The 23,083-nt window shown below is 42.4% G+C and overlaps 1 protein-coding gene across 1 annotated transcript in view; it reads right to left on the reverse strand.

Moving 5' to 3' along the window:
• The window catches only part of TRIM71 (tripartite motif containing 71), a 55,160-nt gene continuing 32,077 nt past the window's right edge, over window positions 1-23,083 (reverse strand). The window contains exons 2-4 of the mRNA XM_038129528.1: window positions 13,178-13,345; window positions 4,023-4,157; window positions 1-1,867 (exon numbers count right to left, since the gene is read on the reverse strand). Of these exons, the coding sequence (XP_037985456.1) occupies window positions 416-1,867; window positions 4,023-4,157; window positions 13,178-13,345 (1,755 nt within the window). The 3' untranslated portion in view covers window positions 1-415. The remainder of the gene's footprint in view (window positions 1,868-4,022; window positions 4,158-13,177; window positions 13,346-23,083) is intronic.

Raw genomic sequence — 23,083 nt, forward strand, 5'->3', positions numbered from 1 at the left:
GAACTGCAGAATGGTCAAGAACACAAATTTCTCTACAAACATCTACTACCATTTTCTCCATTTAAAAAGTTACATAGCGCCTTTCTTGGCTTAGTCTAACAGAACTCACCACACAAACCACCTAATGTGCACAGCAATTCTTGTTTGTGCATGAAACCCCATTGGGGGGGAAAGAGGTAAAACGTTCTGAACTATGAGTATGTGGGGATTGGGAGGGGGCGAGAAATTGGGGAGGGAAGGGAGGACAATGAGGTAGATAGAATTCAATTTTACAGGCTCACTCCCTGCAGAAAAGGTAAGTACATTCATCTGTAAAAAAATTAAAGATGAGGTAGGTTTGAATTAACGTTGTATTTTTTTCATTTTCTCTTAGAAGAATTTCCCTGAGACAGTTTCTTCCTAATTCAAACACAGATTAGAAGACGAGAATTCGATTGTTTCCAAAGTCGACCACAACAATCATGCCATCAGGGGTGACAGCTATACCTGAAGGACGGTCCATCTGACCAAAGCCGCTTCCCTGAGTGCCAAACTTGCATAAAAAGCTACCATTGGACTCGAATATCTGAACCCGGTGGTTCCTGGAGTCGGCCACGATGATGCGCCCTTCCTGATCCACCGCCACTCCCTGCGGGCGCAGGAACTGGCCGTTGCCGGTGCCCTCGGAGCCCAGGAAGCGTGCTGACTGGCAATCCGGATGGATGACCAAGAGGCGATGGTTGTTGAAGTCCGTCACTACCAAGTGGCCCTCGTGATTGAACGTCACACCTCTGGGGGAATCAAAGTGCTTCCAGAGTACCCCTTCGAAGCCGTACTTGTTAAGGAACACGCCGTCGGGCCCGAACAGCTGAACGCGATGGTTCCTCGTGTCAGAGACCAGGATCTTGCCCTCTGCGTTGACAGCCACATCCCATGGGTAATTGAACTGCCCGTTCTTCGTTCCTTTCTCCCCGAACTTCAGAATGAACTGCCCCTCAAACGTGAAGATCTGGATGCGATGATTGTCCTTGTCGGCCACGACGATCCTGCGCGAAATGTCACAGGCCACGCCGGCAGGGCGATCGAACTGGCCCGGCCGGGAGCCCAGCGTGCCAAACTTGTGATGGAAGGTCCCACACGGCTTGAACACCTGGATGCGGTTGTTACTGCGGTCGGCGACGATGATGAAGCCTTCTTTGTCGACGCTGACCCCCCAGGGGCGGCAGAGCTTGCCGTCGCTGTCTCCCTCGCTGCCGAAGGACAGCCCCGGCAGCCCGATGCCGATGTAGCTGCGCCCGGACTTCACCATCACTTTGAAGGGGCTGTTCTCAATGTGTTGGTTGCACATCATCACGGACACCAGGTGCTCCCCCTCCAGCTGGGGACGATAGCTGACCAGGTAGGTCCCGTTCTGCTGATCGCTGACATCTGCCCCAAAAAGGTTTCCATCTGGGCCCATGACCACTGCAGTGATCATGTCACCCCCGGAAAGGCGAGGCTCCCCATCGTGGTCGTAGCCAATCACAGTGAAAGAGGCCACCTTGCCCTGCAGAGCACGCTTGAGACCTTCCCCTGTGGCTTTGGTCAAGGGAGCGAAAGCCCCGCTGCTGACAAAGCCCATTGACTTAATGGCCATATACAATGCCTGGTCAGGGGGGGTGAACATGATCCGGTCGTCTTCCTGTGGCTGGAGAAGGCCTCTGACGTTCTTCAGCTCCTGCACCTGAGCCAGCATGCGGTCCCGAGCCAGAAGAATATCCATGGTACGACCCTCCTCCAGGACCTGCTGAACAGCACTGATGGTGTTATCCAGCTTGTTTAGGTTCTGACGTAACTTTTCAACTTGCAAGTAGAGTGACTTGGCCTTGACTTGGCGAATCTTTTCCACCTTGTGGGAAATGGGGGAGAGAAAAGCGCACTTACATCAGGAAAGACAGACCACAGAGATTTCCTTCCGTCTCCCTGCTACATAAAAGCCAGTTGGACAGTTGCTAGAGCATGCTGACACACAGCTGCAGAACAAACCTCTAAAAATCATAACGTAGACAGGAAGAAACAAGGAAAACAAATTACTTATCCAAATTTAGGATTATTAGTCTCTCCTACCCTCCGGGCAACACCATACATTCCTACTCTGCAGATCTGCTGCACCAGAGTGACATTTGAAAGCGAGAATCACTTGCTTCCTAGTAATTATTTGCTTCCTCAAATGCTTTTCTGTTTTCTAGTTGCAAGGTACTTGACAGATCATCCAAAGGCACATCTCATCCAGCCCCCAGGGAGGACAGAAGTTATTGCAGTCTCTCAGAAGAACAGAGGTTGAGGCTTCACTAACCAGAACTGAGATCAATTTCAGAAGGTGGGTTGTTGTCCCACTGGGCTGAGCTGGGAGTCAGCACCAGCTAATGCAAGTGGGCTCCTGTCATTCCCATGCCTGCCAGAACTGGTTTTGTATGAGTGGATAACTCCAGGGATTTTTAGGGTCCAATTATTTTAATATTTTCTTGTAAATACCAACAGTCATACTGAGCTTGTGCTTTAAAACAAGATGTTTTGTGAATGTCACTTCAAATAACACAGAAGGTTGCTGCCAGTCCCTGCTTGAGGGACTGAAGGTGGTGCAAAAATGCCTGTTTTGTAACTCATCTATATAAGCTTGTGTCTACCCTTACTTGTGAAAAACCACTTTGGACCATCTGGCGAAGACACCTGCTGCATAAAACTAATGTACCGTGTCTTTGTTTTATTGTTGCAAAAGTACATTTCCTGATGTCTGAATACTTGCTTGGCCTCAGAGCAGTATCTGGAATGCATTTTAGTGAAGGAAGACTCAATGTCTGACGACTCCTCAGTTAGACACTGACTAGAAAACATATGTACAAACATGCTGTAAGTTGAGGTATGTAGGTTTTACCAAGCTTTTAAAAACATTTGGAGATACTTCTTCCAATAGTTGTCCAAGACACATTTCTGATCTTAGGTCTTAGCTAAATCTATAGACTCAGCCCTGGTATCCAAAATTGTTTATTAGCATGCTTGATAGACTGAGTTTGTTTCGTTAAAATAATTTACCACCACCATGTTTCCTTCCTAAAATAATGTTTTTCAGCTTGAAGAGAACTTGCTCTCAGTGCAGATATTCCTACAAAGTGCATTTGTACAGCACAGTAGGATAAAAAGAACTTCGGTGCAGATCCCACTCCTCCTGTCGTAGGAATTCTTTAAAACAGAGAGCTGCCAAGCTTCCTGAAGAAGGTTAACAGTGAAAAGTGAACTCATCTCCCTCAATCCAAACCCTCAAAAAAGCAGCATTCAAAGTACACTAACTATATAAAGTGCAATTTTAATCTTGCTATTCACACTTACAAAAGAAAACAAAGCTTCTCTTGCAGGGGACCATGACCACTGAATTACTTTTCTGGAATAAGAAACTTGCCTGTTACTTTCCTGAAACTTGCCTTTTCCTATCCTCCTCTCAAAATACCACGCATGCATTGCTGAACTGAAATGAGCCATCAGTTCAGAATTGTGCAGATACTCTTTTCTTATACTAGCTCAAAAAACATAATTAGAGGGAGGATGCTACCTTGATTGACAGTAAAGGTTTTTAAGGATGGGGACAGTGAAAGTTGGTCTCACAGCATTTCTACCAGCCTTTCTAAAAAACAAAAAAAGGGTTATAGGATAGGATAGGACAGGATATACATCTTTGCTCCTGTCCTGTATGAGGAGAGGATCAGAAAACCAATTACACTATGTACCTAATCCTAGAGCAGCCCAATAAAGGTATTTTGAAGACATTGTTTAGAGGGGATCTCCTCTCGGGACATCTGCGGGGCCAGCAGGGGGAGTGCCCAGCCCACGTGTGGGGCTGTGCTGCTCCCAGGATCCAGCAACCCCTACAAAAACCCCACCAGTGGCTCCAGTTAAGGAAACGTGCAGCCTTCCTTGGATATCGGAATCTGGCTGTGTAGTAGTCTGAGTAATTTTCAGTTTGAAAAGCACTTGTCAGCAGTACAAACCACAAATGTAAGGGTGCATACCTTCCAGAGCAGCTCACACTCCCGCTCTTCCAAGGCCTTCTTATGTCTAGTGGTCACTACTTTGACTTCAGACTGTACCACCTTCGCTTTCATCTCGACTTGCTCTGCCACAGCCTGGGCCTGTTCAATACTCAGCTGGGGAGAAAAAAGACATACACACTTAGGGCTTGACCAAACCAATTAAAAATACATCACAGGACTGCTGCTTACATTTTTCATTACATGTTATGCCTTCAGGTAAGGCATAAAGTGAAAACTCTTAGTTTCTTACTAGGCTTTCTTCACCCACTTCATACACTGCAGCCTAAAATCTGTAAGGATTCTTTAAAATATATCTATTACCTGGAGTTTACACCTTCATCGTGCCTTGCACCAACACCACAGCACTAAATTCACTGTGCAATTCCAGCCAGCAGCTAATATGGTGAACAAGAGACTTGCACAGAATTCATACTCATGTTTTCTTCCATGTCGAGAACCCAGCTTTTCTACCCCCTCAAAATGTTCAGACTGTTGTTGTGTGATGGGTCTGCTTCTAGTAAAAAAATGACACTGTAGGGAACAGACAGTGTTGTCTGTGCATTTGAGCTGCACAGAAATACTCCTAAAAAAGTATGGAGATAATCAACTTTAAAAGAAAAAACAAAGAGCAAATGGTTATCAATAAAAATATTCATATAGTTATTCACACCTTGGGTAGAGACCAAATTATTTCTAATGTAACCTTGCAATGTTAGCATTTTAAAAACATCCTGTAGTAGTATTCTGCAGAATCCACTCAAAAGGAGCATGGCTCTTCCCCCCCCAGCCCCAAACTAAAAACAGTTTCCTCAAAAAATCCTTCCTAAACTACTTTCAAGTTTCACAAAACATTACAGAAAGGGGCATAAAAACAAAGACCAGGCAAATCTGAAGGATCACAATTCCCAATGGAACAGGTTCAATAGCAATGGCTAACAACTTTTTCAAAACCTTTGTCATACAGTGAACCAGTAGATGAACCTGTGACCCTCAAAGAGGTTAAAAAATAGTAACTTATTAGTTCCAAAATTCTAGAACAAGATGATGGCCTGTGAAGGTATTCAGCCTGAAAAAAAAAAAAGGGGGAGGGGGGTGTGTGTTCTTACAAGTGTACATATATTTGAAGGGAGGGCACTGAAAGGGCAGAACCAGGCTCTTTCCAGTGTTGCCCTGTGACAGGACCAGAGCCAATGGGCACAAACTGAAGCAGAGGCTCCATCTGAACATTAGGAAACATTTATTTTTCCTCAGAAATGCAGGCTCATTGAAATCAGCTAAAAAGGAATTTAAAGGCTTTACTGTACATTTGGAAGCTTCAGGAAGATACTCTCATTTTAACTGTACTTATGAGGATGTACCAATCTAAGAACCACCTGTTGCAACAATCTACAAATTATGAATTACCCAATGTGATCCAGCATCATCTAGAATGTCAGGCAGTACACACTGCCATATTTCACTAAAAGGTTGTTAGTATTTTTGAACTCTCAGTTCAGCAGCATCTAGTTTATGCCAACAACTGGAATGCTAAAACATAAAAACTTAAATATAGCATTACTTGGACATTTTCATTCCAGGCAAATGATTTTAAGACAACTAGTCTGAACTAGATTTATTCTTCCAGGTCACATAGGAGATCCTTTTCTGAAAGAAAAAGGAAGACTGAACTTGGCCAGGTGATCGCTCTCTGGAGACAATTTGAAGACAAAATCAGACAAGACAACATTTCTATCTTTACTCCAAAGAATTCTCCTGCAAACTGTCAGGGGAAAACAGCAGTGCTACCTGACAGCCAGCCTGCAGCCCAGGGCTCAGTAAGAGGAACAAGTCTTTCAGCTCTTCCTCCTTCATGAACTCCCAGAATCACGCTCACTACAGTTTTAACAGGGAACGTCTTCAAACTCATAGGCAGCCTATACATCCCAGTCCCACTGGAGGCTGACCTGCCCTGCCCTCTTACAAAGCTTCTGGCAGGCAAATTTGAAAAAAAAAGGAAAATCTCATTACAATATTTAGCAAAGTAGACATGAAGTCACAATCGGCCATGGATTAAAACTTCATAAAAGCCAGTAGGCTCACAACTAGCTAGAAGAGGACACACATAAGAATACTGTGCCACTATCGCCTCTTCTTTGCCATTCAAATACAGAAGCTGCCCTACAGCAGGGAAAAAGCATGCATTTCCTCCAAAACAGACCTGCATTCCCATCAAGTACAGCAAAACACCTTCCTTCTCTTGCAAAGAGAAAGAGGTATCACCTTGAGAAGCGTCAGGGAAACTATCCACTAATATTCCGATTTTAACAATGTCTGTGAAAGCATAAAAGTCTTGATTTACTGGTTTTTGCTTTCCGTACTCAGTACCCATTTAGAGCTAGGATCTATATATATATACATTCCTTATTATACCTTAGGGTTAAGAGCAATCCCAACTTCCCTCACTAATCCCCACTAAATCCAGAGTCCACCTTTCAAGAACTCCATCATAGCAGGAGATGTAGTAATTCCCTGTGGATGCTGGGATCTTTCAGCTATAGGAACCAGTTATGCACAACCAGTTGTCTACCAACTACTCATGTCATCATCTGGATTTATTTTTACTTGCCCAAGTATGAACAGCTCAGATCAGTGGGCGATGCCCAAAATGCTAAGATTCTAATATCACCCAGGATATTGGTGAAGTTTTGGTAAAATTCAGAGGGTCCTGCACTCTGCCCAAAGAAGCTACAACAGCCTAGGAAGGCTGACCAGCATCAAACATGCAGAGGTATGATGGGGGGAACAGCAATAGCAACTTATCTATGTTCAAAACAAAAGCCAAGAGCATCAAGTACAACTTTTGGGAGTCTTCTTCACATGGAAATCCCTTGTTCGCTTTGATTACTATAAGGTGTCAGAGTTCTGCTATGAAAACTCACTCCTGCTGTTCTGCAGGCATTTTCTGTGCTGAACTTGTTTTGGAGAGGTCAACTTTTTAGGAACCATGTTAAGCAACAGTGTTTCTTGTTCTGGTCAGACACCACACAATCATTTTAACAACAAATCATTGTGAAGAATAGCTTTTATCATGCCCTTTTCTCATGGTATGCCAATTTTTCCAGTGCTAGTGAATTAGATGGTCAATCAGTTCACACACTTGGGAGACAGAAGACAAGGCCTGTGTTTATCCAAGAATTGTGCTGAGTTACTGAATGTGAGATGGAAAACAACCATTTTGTTTCGTGCTGTGGCCAATAAAGTAAATCATCTATTTGCAGCTGTACTTCTCCACCTGTGGCTTCTCAGGGCTCTAAAGATGGCCAACATCACTCCCCATTCTAGTAGAGATGTCACCAGTGTCTTGTGTTTGTTAAGAACAAGTAAAACACTACTTTGCAGTGTATCTTGTAAACTTTAGGGTTGAAACTGGTACTTCCAATTCCTCAAGAGTAAAACTGAAGTAGCAGCAGTCCTTCTGCAGGTGGCATGTTCCAGGGGGCCACCACACAAGGAAACTGCACACAGAGCTACCAGTGAGGCAGACAAACGTGCTTTCATGAAGCAATGCAGACATGCATCACTAGCTACTGCTACCAGCACATTTCAGTTCTGAGTAAAAGGGGAAGGGCAAAGTTGTATCAGCACCTGGGTGTCCTATGTAAGCTCCCCTGTATCTACATTTCACCACCTGAGGGAAAAACTAGTGATGATCTTGCTCCAGTGGCTACAGCAACTGATGGTACAATGTGAGCCTATGAAGAAACCAACTGCAAGAGCCAGAAGTAGCAGGGTAGCATTATAGAACTTGGCCGTGCTTCTGGATGCCTATGCTGACTACAGAGGCGCCCAAATCAAGACTTGCCATTCTGTAGAATGGCAACATTCAGCAATTTTTTGTATTTCCTGTGTTCTGTTGAACAGTAGGAACTAGAGCCTCAAGTTACAAAAAAAATTCTATGGTTTCATGTTTACCTAAATATTCCTATGGGATATTTAACAGTTTTCACTAGTGCTGCTTTGCTAAATAAATTAAAAAAAAAAATCAGAAGCGTAAAATGCTCCAGGAGAAAGAAAAACTGTTACAAAGTTTGTGCTCTGAGGAGCTACAACAGAGGTGCTGATGCCCTCACTGAGTGGTTTCTGCTGTCTGATACTCAAATCAGTATGTCCACAGTTATGTCCACACAGAACATAATTACTTGAAGAGGCTACCTCAGGTCTCTGAAACAGCAGGGCCTGTTGATCCAGGTGCTGAGCCACGATGTTAGATCACACCAATTTAGTCCAGGAATTTATCCAATTGAACAAACTGCAGCACAACACACCACAGCGGCAGCACCATGAGATACAAAAAGGCTGCTTATGGTAACTTTACTGCAACTCATCAATGCTGGCTTGCATTAGCATATTTGAATAAGTCCCTAGGATTTTTTTTTATTCCATCAATCCAAAGATGGGAGGGAGCTATAATTTTTCAGCCATTAATTCCAACACTTAAATTTCCCAATCTCAAGTTTTCCAATGAAGGTGCAAACCTCTGGAGAGAACATTCAAACTCAAAAGCAAATTTTGGTTCTACTGAGGAATTCTTCAGTATTTGAGGGGCGAATAGGCCACAGGTATTGAATAAAGAATATTAAATATACACTTTCCTACCTCGGTATGGAGGATTTGCAGGTTTACCATTAAGGAATTTAAGACTAAGTTAACCCTAATCAGGGGGGAACAAACAGCTGAAATGCTGCTTCTCTGACAAACTCCTTTCTGGATTTCAAAAGCACATTAACTATAAAAAATCCTGAAGGACTTTTTGGTATGTCTCAAGTCAGCCCTCCTCCACCAAATGGAAGGTGTTCCAGCCATAGGTGGGGTTTGCTTTCAGTTCCTTAAGGCACAAAAATACACAGCAGTCTTGTTTCACTGAACTTTTCCAGTTACTTTGCACTGTGTCAAAGCAGGATAAAACAACCAGGACATAACAGTTGGCTTTCTCCAGCATCAAGAACTGGATACAAGCCTCCTGATGTTCTTACACTAGAAAAATTAACTGGAAGATCCTACATAATTGCAGTGAAAGGTACCAGGATTTGCAGTAATACTGCTGCAGCTATAGCACAAATCACAATAGCTGGACCAATTTAAAGTTTTCAGTCTAACGCGTGTAAAACACTACAACATCCTCACTTGGAGTTCCTCACAAAGATCATTTTAGAAAAAGCTTTGATGGAGGGAGGGCTAGAGGCCAGGTTAATTCATGCCAGATACGACTAAACAATCGTTTTGGTTTGTGCTGCAAGAACAGACTTTTTGCCTACAGTTTTAGGCAGAACAGTAGTTTGGACAGTGACACATGTCAAATCCATCTTCCCCAGTAACCATCTGCTCATATGCTGCACTGAGGAACTCACTGAAATACCACACAAAGCAGGGACTAAAAGTACAAAGAAATTCAGCCTCTTGATACAAATCCCAGCTTTAGAAAAGCACAATTGACTCCATTTTGTTGACAAAGCTTCGTTTCAGATTCTCAAACCTGCAAGCCTGACTTCAAAGCCACGCACAAGGCTGCCTGAGCTAACTCAATGTGACAACCCCAAAAAGATCCCTTGCAGCACAGCAGTGCCATCCTTCTCAGGTATCGACCTCCCAGCAGCACAGATCCATATGGCAACCCACAGGGAAGCTCCCACTGAAGGGCAGAGGCTCAAGGCAACAGATCAGCTTCCTCCTCTGGCCAGCCGAGTTTCTTACAGTACCCCCTCACCCCCTGTAAAGGTGTTAATCTATTTCATACCGCATCCCCCACAAATTCGGGAGGGAAGCTCCTAAGCCTTTCATGAAAGATAAGAGAGCAGCTCCTGCTATGATCTGCACATGAGCAGTCTCACCAGGCAGTGAGAAGCTTGCATGGTCAAGCACCCCAGCAAAAAAATTACAGGCTCAGCTTAGAAAGAATTTATTTTGTTTTCCAATAAACCCACTTTTTAAAGACATCTGAGAGGAACAGATGAAAATGTATTTTGACATGTTCACCTGGAAATTGACCCTAAATGAACACGTGCACTCACTGCTTTACTGTTACGCAAGTGCATTAGATTACATGCATACATCCATACATATATATACAGTTACACACGTATAGATGTATTTTAAGATGGTGACATTTTGAAGAAGCCATCTATCTTTCACCATAACAGATTTACGTTCAGTTTGTGACCTAGTCCTTGGAAAAAATTCTGAAAGAAGACAGCTAAGTGTGCACTTTCGTGAGGTAAAACAAGGCAGCGGGACACGCTCCCCACATATAGAAAGGCAGCAGTCCTGATTCCTCCCACACCATTTATCCAGTGTCAACTTTGGCTTTCATATCACCCTGTGAATCAATCTGAGTCTCTGAAAAGGCTGGAAAAGTATCCCAGCTAGGAGTATAGCTTTCTGCTGAAATAAGAAAGAGTCTTACCAGCAACCCGGTTGGATGTTGCTGCTTCATTCCCTGGCACCATCAACTGTCCTTGTAGCACTGGAGTGAACCAGCCAGGGGGCTGACCCAGCCAAAAAGTAAACCCACAGAAAAGCTACCCTTTCAGCTGGATCAGTTCATCACACAGGCACAAGTTCTCAAGTTAGAGACAGGCTTAGGAATTCAGGCCAGGACCATCATAGCACAAGGAAGCATGGAAGGCTTTCCACTGCTGCAGAAATATCACTGAGGGGAAAAAAAAGCAAGCTTCTTGCTCTTTCTTACAGAGGATTTCAAATTCCTTGAAAAGTGAGGTTTGGACTCTTCTGGAGTGACAGGCTACATCAGGCTTCAGTGGATCAAGAGGTTGAAATGTATCCCAACTCACAGCATTTTTTTCAAGTCTGAAAAACAATCTTTCCTCCAAAGCCACAGGAAGAGCTTAAATAAACATTTCTTCCTAAAAGCCTTCAACTTTGCTTAACCAGATACTCTCCAGCCAGTTGACTCATGGCTTGATTTCCTCTCTCCTGCAACACCACCCTTCAAATTCCACCTTTTCCCATTTACTCCCAACTACCCCTCCTCATCCATCCTCAACATCTCCTGCCAGGGGAGCTATCACTTTCAGAGCCTATTAAGAAAGAGTTTATGGTACAGCAGTGTGTATCAGTCCCACTAAGAAGTGTTACTACAACGTATTACTTTTCAAGCCTCTTAGAGCTCCAGTCTTGTGTCCCTCATGTTACAGCTTGTACTGGCATTTACTTCTCTGTTGACTATTTCCATACTTTTAAGAAAACCACTTAAGCCAATTTCTTTTAATTTAGATAGTACTTATTTTAGAATTTGTTTTGAATTCATGCTGACACACTGTCTCCTCCCTAGGATAAACATATAGCTTCACAGCCATATTGCCCCAAGAATAAGGAGAGCTCTGCTCCATAAAAACTTTGAGTTGAGCACCTCTGCTGCTAACAGCATCACATGCTCCTCTGGTTGCTGCTGATGTTGCCTCAAGAGTAGCTGGCTTGGGCTAAATAATTTTCCCATTCCCGCACATGCACACACAGATTTCCACCCTGCTAACTTAATCACTGATCTGTTTGCTCACTACTCTTCTTTTCTGCAGTGGTCCAGACTAAGAACCCCACTAAACTAATGAAACAACTCAGCTCTTGAAAACATGGTTCATTTTACTGATCTTTACACAAGATGCTCAGCCAATACTTCCAAGACAGCCTCTTAACCTGGATGGGCTGTAGCCAGACCTGGGCAAAGCTGCATGATTTAAGTTCAGTAGAGTTGCTTGTTCAAGTCACAGGAGCAAAGCCAGTACCACACAACTTTTACCTGCACCATCAAGCAACAGTCAACCCACCACAGTGGCAGGAGCCTTCAGCATAAGAGCCAGGAAAAGATAAAGAAGGAATGAGCAAAGTAAGCTCAGTGGGAAGAAAATCAGGCATGAAAGCATTTATGCAATAGTAGCAGAGTAGTGCTCCACGATCTCCTGCTAGTTTCTACTTCAAAACACAGTCCTTAGATGATTTAGGTGTACCAGTTAGATGATTAAGAGCCTGGAGGTCAAAAGCAATAATTTAATTACTAACAGGCAAGCCCTTGTCTAGGACAGCCTGGACAAATTCAGTGATGGTCTTTAAACCAGTATAATTCCTTCCTTCTTGTCATTTTCGGGATGTGTAAAGCATTTCAGTATGGATACTGCTGAAGAGCTTTACAACCCAGTTAATTCAGAAGGTAAGTTAACTCCCTATCCATGGCATTCTACAAAAGTTTACTCAAAAAGAAAAAAAAATCTTAGTAGTTAAAAGCATATAGTGTTGAGTTTTGTAATACTCAAGTCAAATTTAGGACATGACCCTAACAAAACTACATAGCAACAGCTGTGGAGTGAAGCTTCCCACTATGGTCTCCCCATCCAAAGTCTCCCTATAGACAAAACTACTACTAATAATATAATTTCAAACCTACCACTCAGCAAAAGTAAGCAAGTATCTACATATCACTGCAGTTTATTTCCCTATGAAAACTCCTTCTCTAGTTTGAAGCACTGTGCTAACTTCTTTCCAGCCCTTGCCAGGTATTGATGCTTGTGCTATAAAACACAGCTGAGGTAGAGCACAGTAACAGGCAGAGTGTGCCTCTGTGTGTGCAGGGCAATCCTCACATGGAGATAGCTCTAGATCCTCTGCACATGCAGGTGAAGGAATTTCACACTAATCCAGCAGCCTATTAGTATTTTCTATTTGGTGGCAACACCAAGACATAACAAGAGTCAAAGGTAGGCAGAGTGCTAGAAGCCATACAGGCAGGAAGATGCTCAAAGAAAGTCTCAGTCATAAAAACAAAACCAGGTTTGGCACTGCCACACAGGATCTGAGCTTTCTTGAAATGCTTCCCACTCAAGTGCATTTGTACAGAGCTTCATATATATTGTGATTTACATGACAGGATTATGCTGCAAGAATGCAAAACTCATATAGCAGCACTTTATTTTCAGCTCCACCGCCACTTCTGTCAGAGATCTGAGAAAACAGAAGGGGTGAGAAGACTGACAGCAGAAGCAGAGAGCTTTTTGCCTTGACACCTTGCCCTGTAACAGACAAGATGGGTGGGAGAGGGGGGAGAAGAAGGAGGGGGAAATAAAGTACTCAAGTTGGGAGTATCTTACTTGAATAGCCTGTCGTCCTTGCTGAGCATCTGCCAGGAGCTGAATGGTGAGAGTCCTGGAGTCCTGTAGGGCGTCTTGGAGGTAGATAAAGCTGTGACCCACATGTCGTCCCATGGTACATTCCCGACATATGGGGACAGAACAGGTATCACAGTAGAAATGCAGTACCTGGAAGAAGGGGGGCAAAAAAAAAAACACAACTCACTACATAAAGAAGAAATGACAAGAAAACAGAGCCAGGATGTGTTAAAAAAAATAAAAATCCAAAAGCTCAACTATAAAGGAGATGGTTAGAGGCAGAAGCAATAGGCAAAGACTTCACAATAGTTTCTCCACAGAGGAAGAGCTATCCTTCCCAGTAAACTCCAAATCATGCCCTAACAGTTAGATGGAAGTGTCATTGTTTTCTTTGCAATACAATACTAGGAAGAGTGTCCACATCAGCTCCTCTTAAGAGCGGAAGCCATCTGCCAACACTTACAGATTTGAGATGGCATCTATGGCAAGTTTCAGGTGAAGACTTTTCCTGCAAATACAAACACCAAATTCTCTTAAGAGGGCCATTCAATAATCAATACACTAGAGAGCTGCAACAGGAGCACACCCACTGCTCACAAGGGGAAAACCAACCATGCATGCCAAGAATCATCCTCTCTTTTCAAAATATGCAAATCCCTTATGTTCAGGACAGCAACAATATTGGACAAAACTCCCCCCTGCCACTTCCATCAACAAAGCAAAAATCCTTTGCTATGACAGTATTTTCTATGCTAGTGATGCTTCGAGATGCTCGAGTTGGAAAACAAGACTGGAACTTTATCACGCCCATCTGAGCGTTTGAATGCTACAGTGACCTGTGGGTAACCACTAAATCCCTGTTCTGTTCACAAAGCTCTCCCAAACCCTATATTCAAATCACAACTTAGACCAAGATGTTAGCCTTGAAAGCTGGATCCATTCATCAGCAGTAGCTGCTCCCATTCCATCCAGTAGAGGGAAGTAACACACAGAAATAGCAACTTCCATGGAAGCCTGCCTTAGAGGGAAACAGAAATCAGCTCTCAAGTTTTTGTTTCCAAAGATGCAAACGAAGGAGCACAACACTCCAACAAGAGAAAGCTCTGTATTCGAGTCTTGCTCTTAACTACACACACCATTTTTCTTAGACTCTAATAACAGAAAATCTGTATTACTGTGGAACAGTGTAATGGCATGAGGTTTCATACTATGAACAACTTTTCCATCACCAGATATTTGAAGCCTACCTCACAGAAAGGAGCAAGAGCAGAACAAAGATTGGACAAGTGTTTGATATGCCTGTCTTCTCCCAGCTGTCATCCAGCCACTCCCGACTCCAGCTAACAGCTCATGATATGGTGCATTACAACCCCCTTTCCCTTCTCCCTCAAAAGCAAGCGGAAGGACAGGACAGGTGATTCCCTTGGATTGCCTGGGCTGCCGAAAGTGACATTTTAAGCTCCTAAAAGCACAACAGCTGAAGCGGTATATGGATTAATTTCTCAAAGGGGTATGTGTGTGTTCATGTGCACATGTCAGATTTTACTAAAACCTGCCCTCTTTTTTTCTGAAATTAGGTTTTGCTGTAGGGAAACTGGAACAGACTTATGTTTGCTTCTGCTTAAACACTAAATCCTCAAGCAGTATCTCAGATTCCCATTTTTCCAAGTAAAAAAATGCCTTGGGTCTGAAATGCATTGTTTAAACACATCATCCTCCTCAACTAGAGGGATCCTTGTCCTTACACTGCGGTTGTCTAAATATGTATACCATGTTCACTTGCACATCAAGTTCTGTAATTTTTCTGTTGAAATTACAGGGAATGTTTATTACATGTTCCTGAATAACTCCACTTAAACAACTGAGAAGTCGAGAGAGAATGAAAACCAAGACAAGGTATCAAGTTAAGTCATATGAATCTGATATACTTTAAAAACATACAGCAGGGATTTGGGGCCTCAGTCAAGCACAGCAGCTGAAAAGAAAATGGTGACCATATGAACGGAAGACCAGAAGCAAGTTAAATCTATTACTAGTCCCACACAATAGTCAACACCAAAAGAAAAAGCTCCTCTCCTGCTGCAAGGTAACAGCATCCACTGAGTAAAAGAGTCACCCAGCTGTTCAAGCCAAAGAAATAAACCAAGCTTAAACTGTTCAGTTGCCTCTTGCCACCCACCAAAATGTGGTGGGGAAACATCACTCCTGAATTTCGAATGAAGAGTGACAAGAGCCATATTCTCATTTAGGAAATAGACAGATTACACAGGACATGGCAGGGGAAGGTCTTGGGAAAATAATATAGAGCCATTGATAAAGCCTTACTTATTTCTTAGTCAAACAAACAAATAAAACAAAAAAGGTAAAAACACCATAGATGAAAAATGGAGAGCAACAGAGTTAGCAAGCTGGGGCAAAAAGAAGTAGATATACTGGTCTGATCTCCATCACTACTCTTTACCTTAAGTACCCAGAGGGGAAAATCACAAATGCACAATCCCTAGTGCTCTCTGTGGGGAGGGGAGCTAGCCAGCTAGCCACCAGAAGAGCACTGAAGGAGTCAGCTTCAAGATGAACTAGCAACTCCCCAGAAACTCCTTCCTGGGCACAAAGACTACAAGAGAAGCCCCAAACTTGGCAGGGGTACAAGGGCAGGTCTCCTCCCATGGCCAGTGTCACACACACTTGTCAGGGGCACCCAGCAGGCTGTACATCAGCTCTACCCAGCAAAAGGGGCATGCTTCCAGAGAACAAACCTGGGAAATCTCTGGCTGTGCAGGGCACAAGAAGAGGGGGAAGTTGTGCCAGCTGGGCTGATGGGGCTTGGGCACAGCATCCAACTTGCCTGTGCTTGCAGCCACAGCCAGGAGTTTATTGTTAAGCTCAAGCCTGCTCACATCCCAGTCCCTAGGTCATGGCCACAAAGGTCACGTACTGCTAGATTAAGTTTCTATGCCTGGTTCTAAATAGAGGGGGGTGGGGGGAGCCAGAGCTCCCCTTTCCCCCCATCCCCCAAACAAGCAACTCCCTGGAAAAAAAAAAAAATAATCATACCAGGGATAGGTGTAGGACAATGCACAGCTGTGTTCTCAGTTCAGAACTGATGCACACACAGTGCACCCAAAGCACTGGCAGAGCCCCCCTTCTTCCAGTTCCAGCAATGTGAGATGGCCTCCCCACATCTCAGTTCACCGCTAGTGCAGCATTGCAATGCTCCTTCTGGGACAAACAACTCCTGCTCCTCACAGGACAAATAACAAAATCTAGGTCTTGAAGTGTGGATGGGCAGAAGTAGCAAGAGGGAAGAGTCAGACTAAGTCTTGCTTAGTGGACATCAGCTTACATCAGTTTACAAACTCATTTGTTTGTAAAAAAAAAAATTACACACCACCTCAAAAAAAACAAAACAAAACAAAACAAAAAACCAAAACAGTACCTATAGCAAAGTCCTAAAAATTTTTCCCCCTCCCTATCTGAAGAGGCAGAGATTATACAGCCAAAAGATCCATCAAGCTGTAAATTAACTATTGTCCTGTTAATTTCACTATTTACCCAACATAGGAAAAACTGGTTTATAAGCAAATACCTTCAAACATTGTGGGTTTTTCCAAACCACGTGAATGCTCTGATGGGCAGCAAGTATGAAAGCAGAGACATTTCTCCTTTCAAAGAAATTTATAATCTGTGTAAATTGCATTTAATGAATTGTTCCTTTCTGTAGTAATTATTAAGTAATTAAGTAAAAATAGCATTTTAAAGATAAAAACCGGTGCCCGACAACACCCTATCCAGCAGGGGAAAAAAGATTAATAAGCAAGTTTAGGAGCTTTTATTTATTTTTTAAAACTGCTCTACTCAATTAATTAGTATTTTAGAATTTCCACCAGAATTAAGTGAAGACAGAAATCAGAAGGAAGAGGGGACTAGTTTTAGAGATAGTTAAAAGTGATTTATTTTAAAATAAATCAGCTATGGGTTGATTATTTCCCAAACAGGAAATATTTCCTGAATTGGTGGCATACAATTTTAGACACAAAACAATAAAGGGAGCCTACTTCAATTTAAACAGAATCAGTGAACCATGTTACAGGGCTATTCATCTTTTACAGCCACAGCAGCCCAAGAAATACAACAGCAAGGCCATAAATGTGATTGCTTCAGGAAAGGCTGTACAGTGCACCGTAAAAACATTTTACAACAGCAGGAATTCCTGGGTGTCACTCTCCCCATTTTTTGGTCCATCTGCTTTCAAAAGGGGCAGGGGGATGGGCGGAGATGTTGTTAAACGTCCCCCGGGACTGCACAGCAATCAATCATCATCTGATGAATGGCCACTAAAGTTAAACCCTGACCCCACTCCACAATTCCCACACCAGCCCTTCTCTCCTTACTGCTGACCAGCTTCCAGCATGCCCCCCCACCTTCCAGCCCTCACCAAAATTTCCCAAATACCAAGCCCAGACAAAAGCAATGGAATGTAGTAGGCACCATGACAGAGGAGAATTCAGCAGAAACAGCATCTGAGGAGGCTTATCCTTACACTGTGTTTAAATAAATGTTCTTTCAGCAATACTCTTGGCGCCCTTCTCCTCCCAGCTTGCAAACACTTCTCTCATTTTCAGAGCACATGCGCATGCAAATGGACAATAAAGCATGGGGAATCTGATCACATTAAAAATTTGTTTTCAGTCATGACATTGCAGCATCTTGCAAGGATTTTATTTAAGCCTACAGTGTTAAGAATTTGTACAAAGCAGCAACACATAAGGCCACATTATTTTTAAAATGCAAGTCTGCTCTAAAAAGTTACCCCGTAATCTTAACCAACAATTAATGAAGTCTACAGACAAAACAGTAGCCTCCTGGCTTTCACTTTTGGAAAAGTTTCAGTATGGTACTTGTAAATTAACTTAGGTTGATTTTATGATTTAAAAAAAAAAAAATCTTACTATAGTCAGTTTAAAGTTTTCCATTACTAAAAGTGTTTTACTATCAAGTTCCCTTGACAGTAGCTCCAACACCAGTGGCTTTGTTAGGTTGTGTGTAAGGCTTAGATGACCGAGTTTAGTATAAAGCAATTTTTGAAGGAATTTTGGTCCTACTTCCTTGGCACTGTGGGTTAGGTTTTTTTTTCTTTTTTTTTTCTTCCCTCCCTCCCTGAAGAAAAAGCTGCTTTCCTGAATGCAGCAATTTTTTATTCTTTTCTTTAAACAGTATTTAAATGAACTAGTCCTTGTGAGTGGTGTAGAGTTTGATACATATAATTGTTGCAGGTTTAAGCAAAAATAGATAATATTTTTACTCTGTAGGAAACTGGTCCTTAGTTTCCACCTCAACGGCAATTTGTGACAATTAACTTTATTCACACCATGATGAAAGTAGTATTTTAGGAACCTTAATTTGAAATTTGAGTGCTAAATATAAAGACTGAAGACATGGGCAAGTCACATGATACACATCAGAACTACAGGCAATTTTCCCAGTATACCTTAAACATTTGGCATTCAGAGATACCAGTTAACGATCTAATTGCTCCTAGAACTTGTATTTTAACTTGATGCTCTGGTGTAGAAGAAACTGGCTTAACATCAATCTTCCTCTCTGCATACAGTGGGAAATTGCACACCAACTCCAGAAGGTCTCCACAGCAGACAAGAGAGTTACTTCTTGAACTTAGCTCAGTATTCTAATAACAAAATTTCCACAAAAGCACGGGCACTTTGAAGTGTTACAGCCCTATCCTACACAGGGCACGCACAGGTAGCTGTACCAAGTGGCAAAAGTGAATTTAGTTTACTGTTACCTTCCTTTGCCGCTTGGATGAACAGAGGTGGGTTTTGCTCTATTTAGAAATTCATCAAGTGCAAGAGGATCATTCAGCCCTTTTGTTAAATTCACCTTGATTTCCTTGCCCCACACCTGGAATAATAAAAGCTCAGCCAACAGATGACTTGGCTCATGCGAGTCTGTTTATAGGAAATAAAGCTGTAATTCCACACGCTTTTTTTTCCCCAGCATTAGTGTTAATACCCTTCCTTCCCCAGATGCTCCAGTGGGTTCTGTTCCTTGTTTCTCAGCCACACAGGTATCTCTTGGCCCAGCACATGAAGGGGAAGGAAGCTCACAAATAAAACCCCAAATGTGAAACCACACACAGCTCAAGGCTGCCACTTCACTCTGCAGTTAAACTGACAGCTACTCTGTGAGGAAGCCCTAAATCTCCCGTCTTGCTCCTGTCTCACTCCCTTTACTGATCCTGTCTCAGTGAAAAGATCCGGGTATCTTCACAAAAAGCATAAAATTCATTTTTGAATAAACTATTTTTATCAGCTGAGCCTAGGATCAGAAGATCAGTAGGACCAGCACAAGGAAGAGGGAAGAACCCATAATTAAGGGCATAGAGACATTCGATGACAACTATCTGGTACTTTGCCAACCTCACAGCTGGAAATCAGTGTAAATCTTCTCGTCTCAAGTTCTAACTGGAAGAGAATAGTATCTAACTGGAGTGGAGTTAAACAGGCTGGTAAATCAAACAGACTACTATACTCTTAAAATTCCTAATGTTTACCTTCTTCAATCCTCCTGTGATGTCATGAAGCCAGTAAAAACAGCTATGTATTTTAGACTGGTGACAGCACTGAGTCAACCAAACCATCCAGGTTAAAAGCAAAGTTTTTTGAAAGAGGCACAGCCACATTAATCAGAACACCCAGTAGGTATTAACAGTCAGCTGGGAGTGGAGCAGAGACCATTTAAATTGCCTTTGCCAACACAAACAGCATTTGCAAATTTAAATGGATTTGGGGTAGAAGTGACAATCAAGTTCCACTTCACTCTGATCACTGAAATGGTGTGACAACAGGCTGCCAACAGGGCCAGGAGACAGGAAGTCACACCTTTGACAAAGCTGTTTTAAGGATCTGCTGGCTCCAGCCCACTATGAAATTGCATTCTCTGTGTTTAAAGTTAAAATCTTATAAATGAAATTTCATGTGATGACTACAGCTTCTGGTTCTAGGCACTCGCCTGGCACTGCAGCTTTCCAAGCACTTCTCTTGGCACACCTCTGCCAGATGAACTACGCCCCCATTGATCCACTCTAATTATGGAGGGAGCACCACACCAGTCACTGGACTTCGGCCATCTCATCAGCTAATTTTCTAAAAGCTCTCGAGTGCAAGGTGACTCAGTCAGCTGATCTAACTCTTATCACCACCTCAGAGATTCCAGATACTGATGGACTGGAAAGGGCATCTTGCTTCCAACTTAAATCATTGGTCCAATTCTTCCTAAATAGGAATAAGCAAGGCTTAATATTATTTTTAATGTTAATACTGAGGTGATGCAGATAGAATTATCCCACAGTGGACTACTGCTTAATTACATAATGGCAAGTTGACATTCAGCAATTTTCTTTTAAATATGTTGTTTGGAGTTTAAAAAAGAAAAAAAAACCCACTACATTGTTTTTAAAAAGTCACAACATCTGTTTCAACACTGAAGCAGGTAACGTAGCCAGTCTAGGGAAAGATGCAATGGTATCAGTAGCTAGTAGATTACTCAGTCCAAGATAAGTCACAGCTCTTTCACGGATTTCAATAGGGGAGACCAGCCTGTGCTTCAACATGCAACTCATTAGCTGTTTAAATGCAGCTTCTGTGCCAAATCTGCATGACATGAGTAGCAGCAGGGTGGTCTTGGCACACAGGGGACAGTGGGTGGATCTAAATATTCAACAGTTCAAGCATGCAAGCTAATAGCCTGCTGTGGTAGCTGACAGAGTGGGTCAGGACACAGTTCTACTTTCAAGCCCATCTGTCCAAGGCACTGCTGTGAGTCCCTGCAAATCCTGCACTGAAGAGCCAGTAAATTCTTCAGCTCTCTGAAAACCAGAGTGCCTTCAAGTTCTGATCCACAGCTTGGCCATGATTTCAGCGATGCTGTAAACAGTAACAGGTTGATAACTTCTTTGCTATCGTAACTAGGTGTTTTGTATTTTAGAGAGAACCAGACATGAACATCTCTACAAACTCCTTATGTAACATCTTCCCCCCCCTTACCCGCACAGCTCAGCATAAGAGCTTGTGAAAACTTTCCTTCTCTGCACAGAAAGGGCTTGACTAAGAGTCAGGGTGCACACAAGGCTCCTGTGCCATCTCTGTGACTATCATCAGTACAGGCCTCATTTCTCAAAATCCATTTTTCTCAAACCCATGCTGTTCCCACACCACTCAGAGAACACTTTCTCAGTTCAGGTCCTTGGCAACTGTTGATCTTCACAGGGAATTGTGACAGACAGTAAGGATGCCATTCTGTGTCTCGCAAACAAATAAAAAGTTTTTGTCTCTTAATATACTCGAGACAATTATTGTTATTCTTTTTGTGATTTGATCAGGGGAAGGGAGTGGGAAGAGAAACAAACAACCCCAAAGTTCCCAGATTTCACTCAAGGGCAGCTAGTCCTCATGGTGAGGACAAACTAATTGAGAAACAACATGTTAAGCAGATGGGATGTGTGCAGTTTGACAGACAGACTTCCCTGATCCCAACACAAACAGGTCTTGAGTAGGATTGATTTTCTTATACAGCTAGTCTCTAGTCAATCCACCACTACCTGACAAAACTCACTTTGATGCAACTGATTCCCATTAATATTGTTAGAGCTTCTCGGGGGGTGTCAGAAAGCCTATCAGGATAGATATCTTAAATTCATAATGTTTAACTGCTAGGAAAAAACTGAGTATGAGAAGAAAACACATTTATCTAGATACGCTTCTGCTTTATCTATTTGAACTTGGTGATAAGTTCTACTTCAGGATTTTTTTCTGGGCTTTTAAAAGATTTTATTTCATTTGAGGTTTTGTGGGGGGAACTTGTGCTTTTTTTTTTTTTAAGCAATACTAGAAATCTTGGTTCAGAAAAGTATTCCTTAATAACGTGAGTTTAGACTTACTCTTTCACACCATGTAATGCTTCAATTAAATCATCTAGTACTCATTTGCTACAAGAGAAAAAAAAGGATTGAAAGTACATATTTGAAAACTGCCACAGTTGAAGCACCACATGAATAACTCAAACTGCAGAAGCTGGAGAATACTGAAAAACGAAGTACTAGAAAGGTAAGCAAGCATGGATTCTGAGCCCATTTTTCAGCTTCACTGTCTCCTTGTTCCCCCTAGCTTATACAGTCTTACTGACAATCACAGAGGAAAAGCACAAGAACCAAGAGTCAAAACAATTAGCAGAGAACAGTGCTCAAATATTTATAAGTTTTAGATAAAGTAGTTTTTACATGGAAGTAACATGAACATAAAACTAGCAGTAGGCAGCAGCTCAACATGTTTAATCTCTCATCTTCAAGAGGATACATTATTTGGGGAGGTTGCCTCTGCACTGATTAATCATTTAAAGTCATTTTAAGAATATTACATCATCTCTACATAATTTTTGAAAAAGCTTCTCTTTATACTTTTTTAAAGGAGTGTTTGTGCTAGAAAGAAAGAAAAATGCACCAACTTGTAGACTAACAAATCTCAAAGCCTTTTAACAAAGAGGATCGTTAGCACACATTTAGCAAAGTGAAGCGATTCTGGTATCTAACACCACCACTACCAGACTCTGGTAACTCCAGTTTGAGTAAGCTTGGTAAGCACAATCAGTCCACATAACTTGTACAAGACACTGTCCCTCCTCCCCTGCTTTCCAGTATCAGCTCTCTAGAGAGTGACCCAGTATTATGGGAGTGAATATCCCCACAGAGATAGCACCGCAATTACCCAAGGAAGATTAGGCTGCTTCCAATGAGAACTGGACTTGTACATATGCAAAACATTAAACACCCCTATCAGGTTTAAATTTTGTTGAAACTTCCATAGGATCGCTGTG

The sequence above is a fragment of the Motacilla alba genome, chromosome 2, assembly GCF_015832195.1.
Source record: "Motacilla alba alba isolate MOTALB_02 chromosome 2, Motacilla_alba_V1.0_pri, whole genome shotgun sequence".
Classification (NCBI taxonomy): Eukaryota; Metazoa; Chordata; class Aves; order Passeriformes; family Motacillidae; genus Motacilla; species Motacilla alba.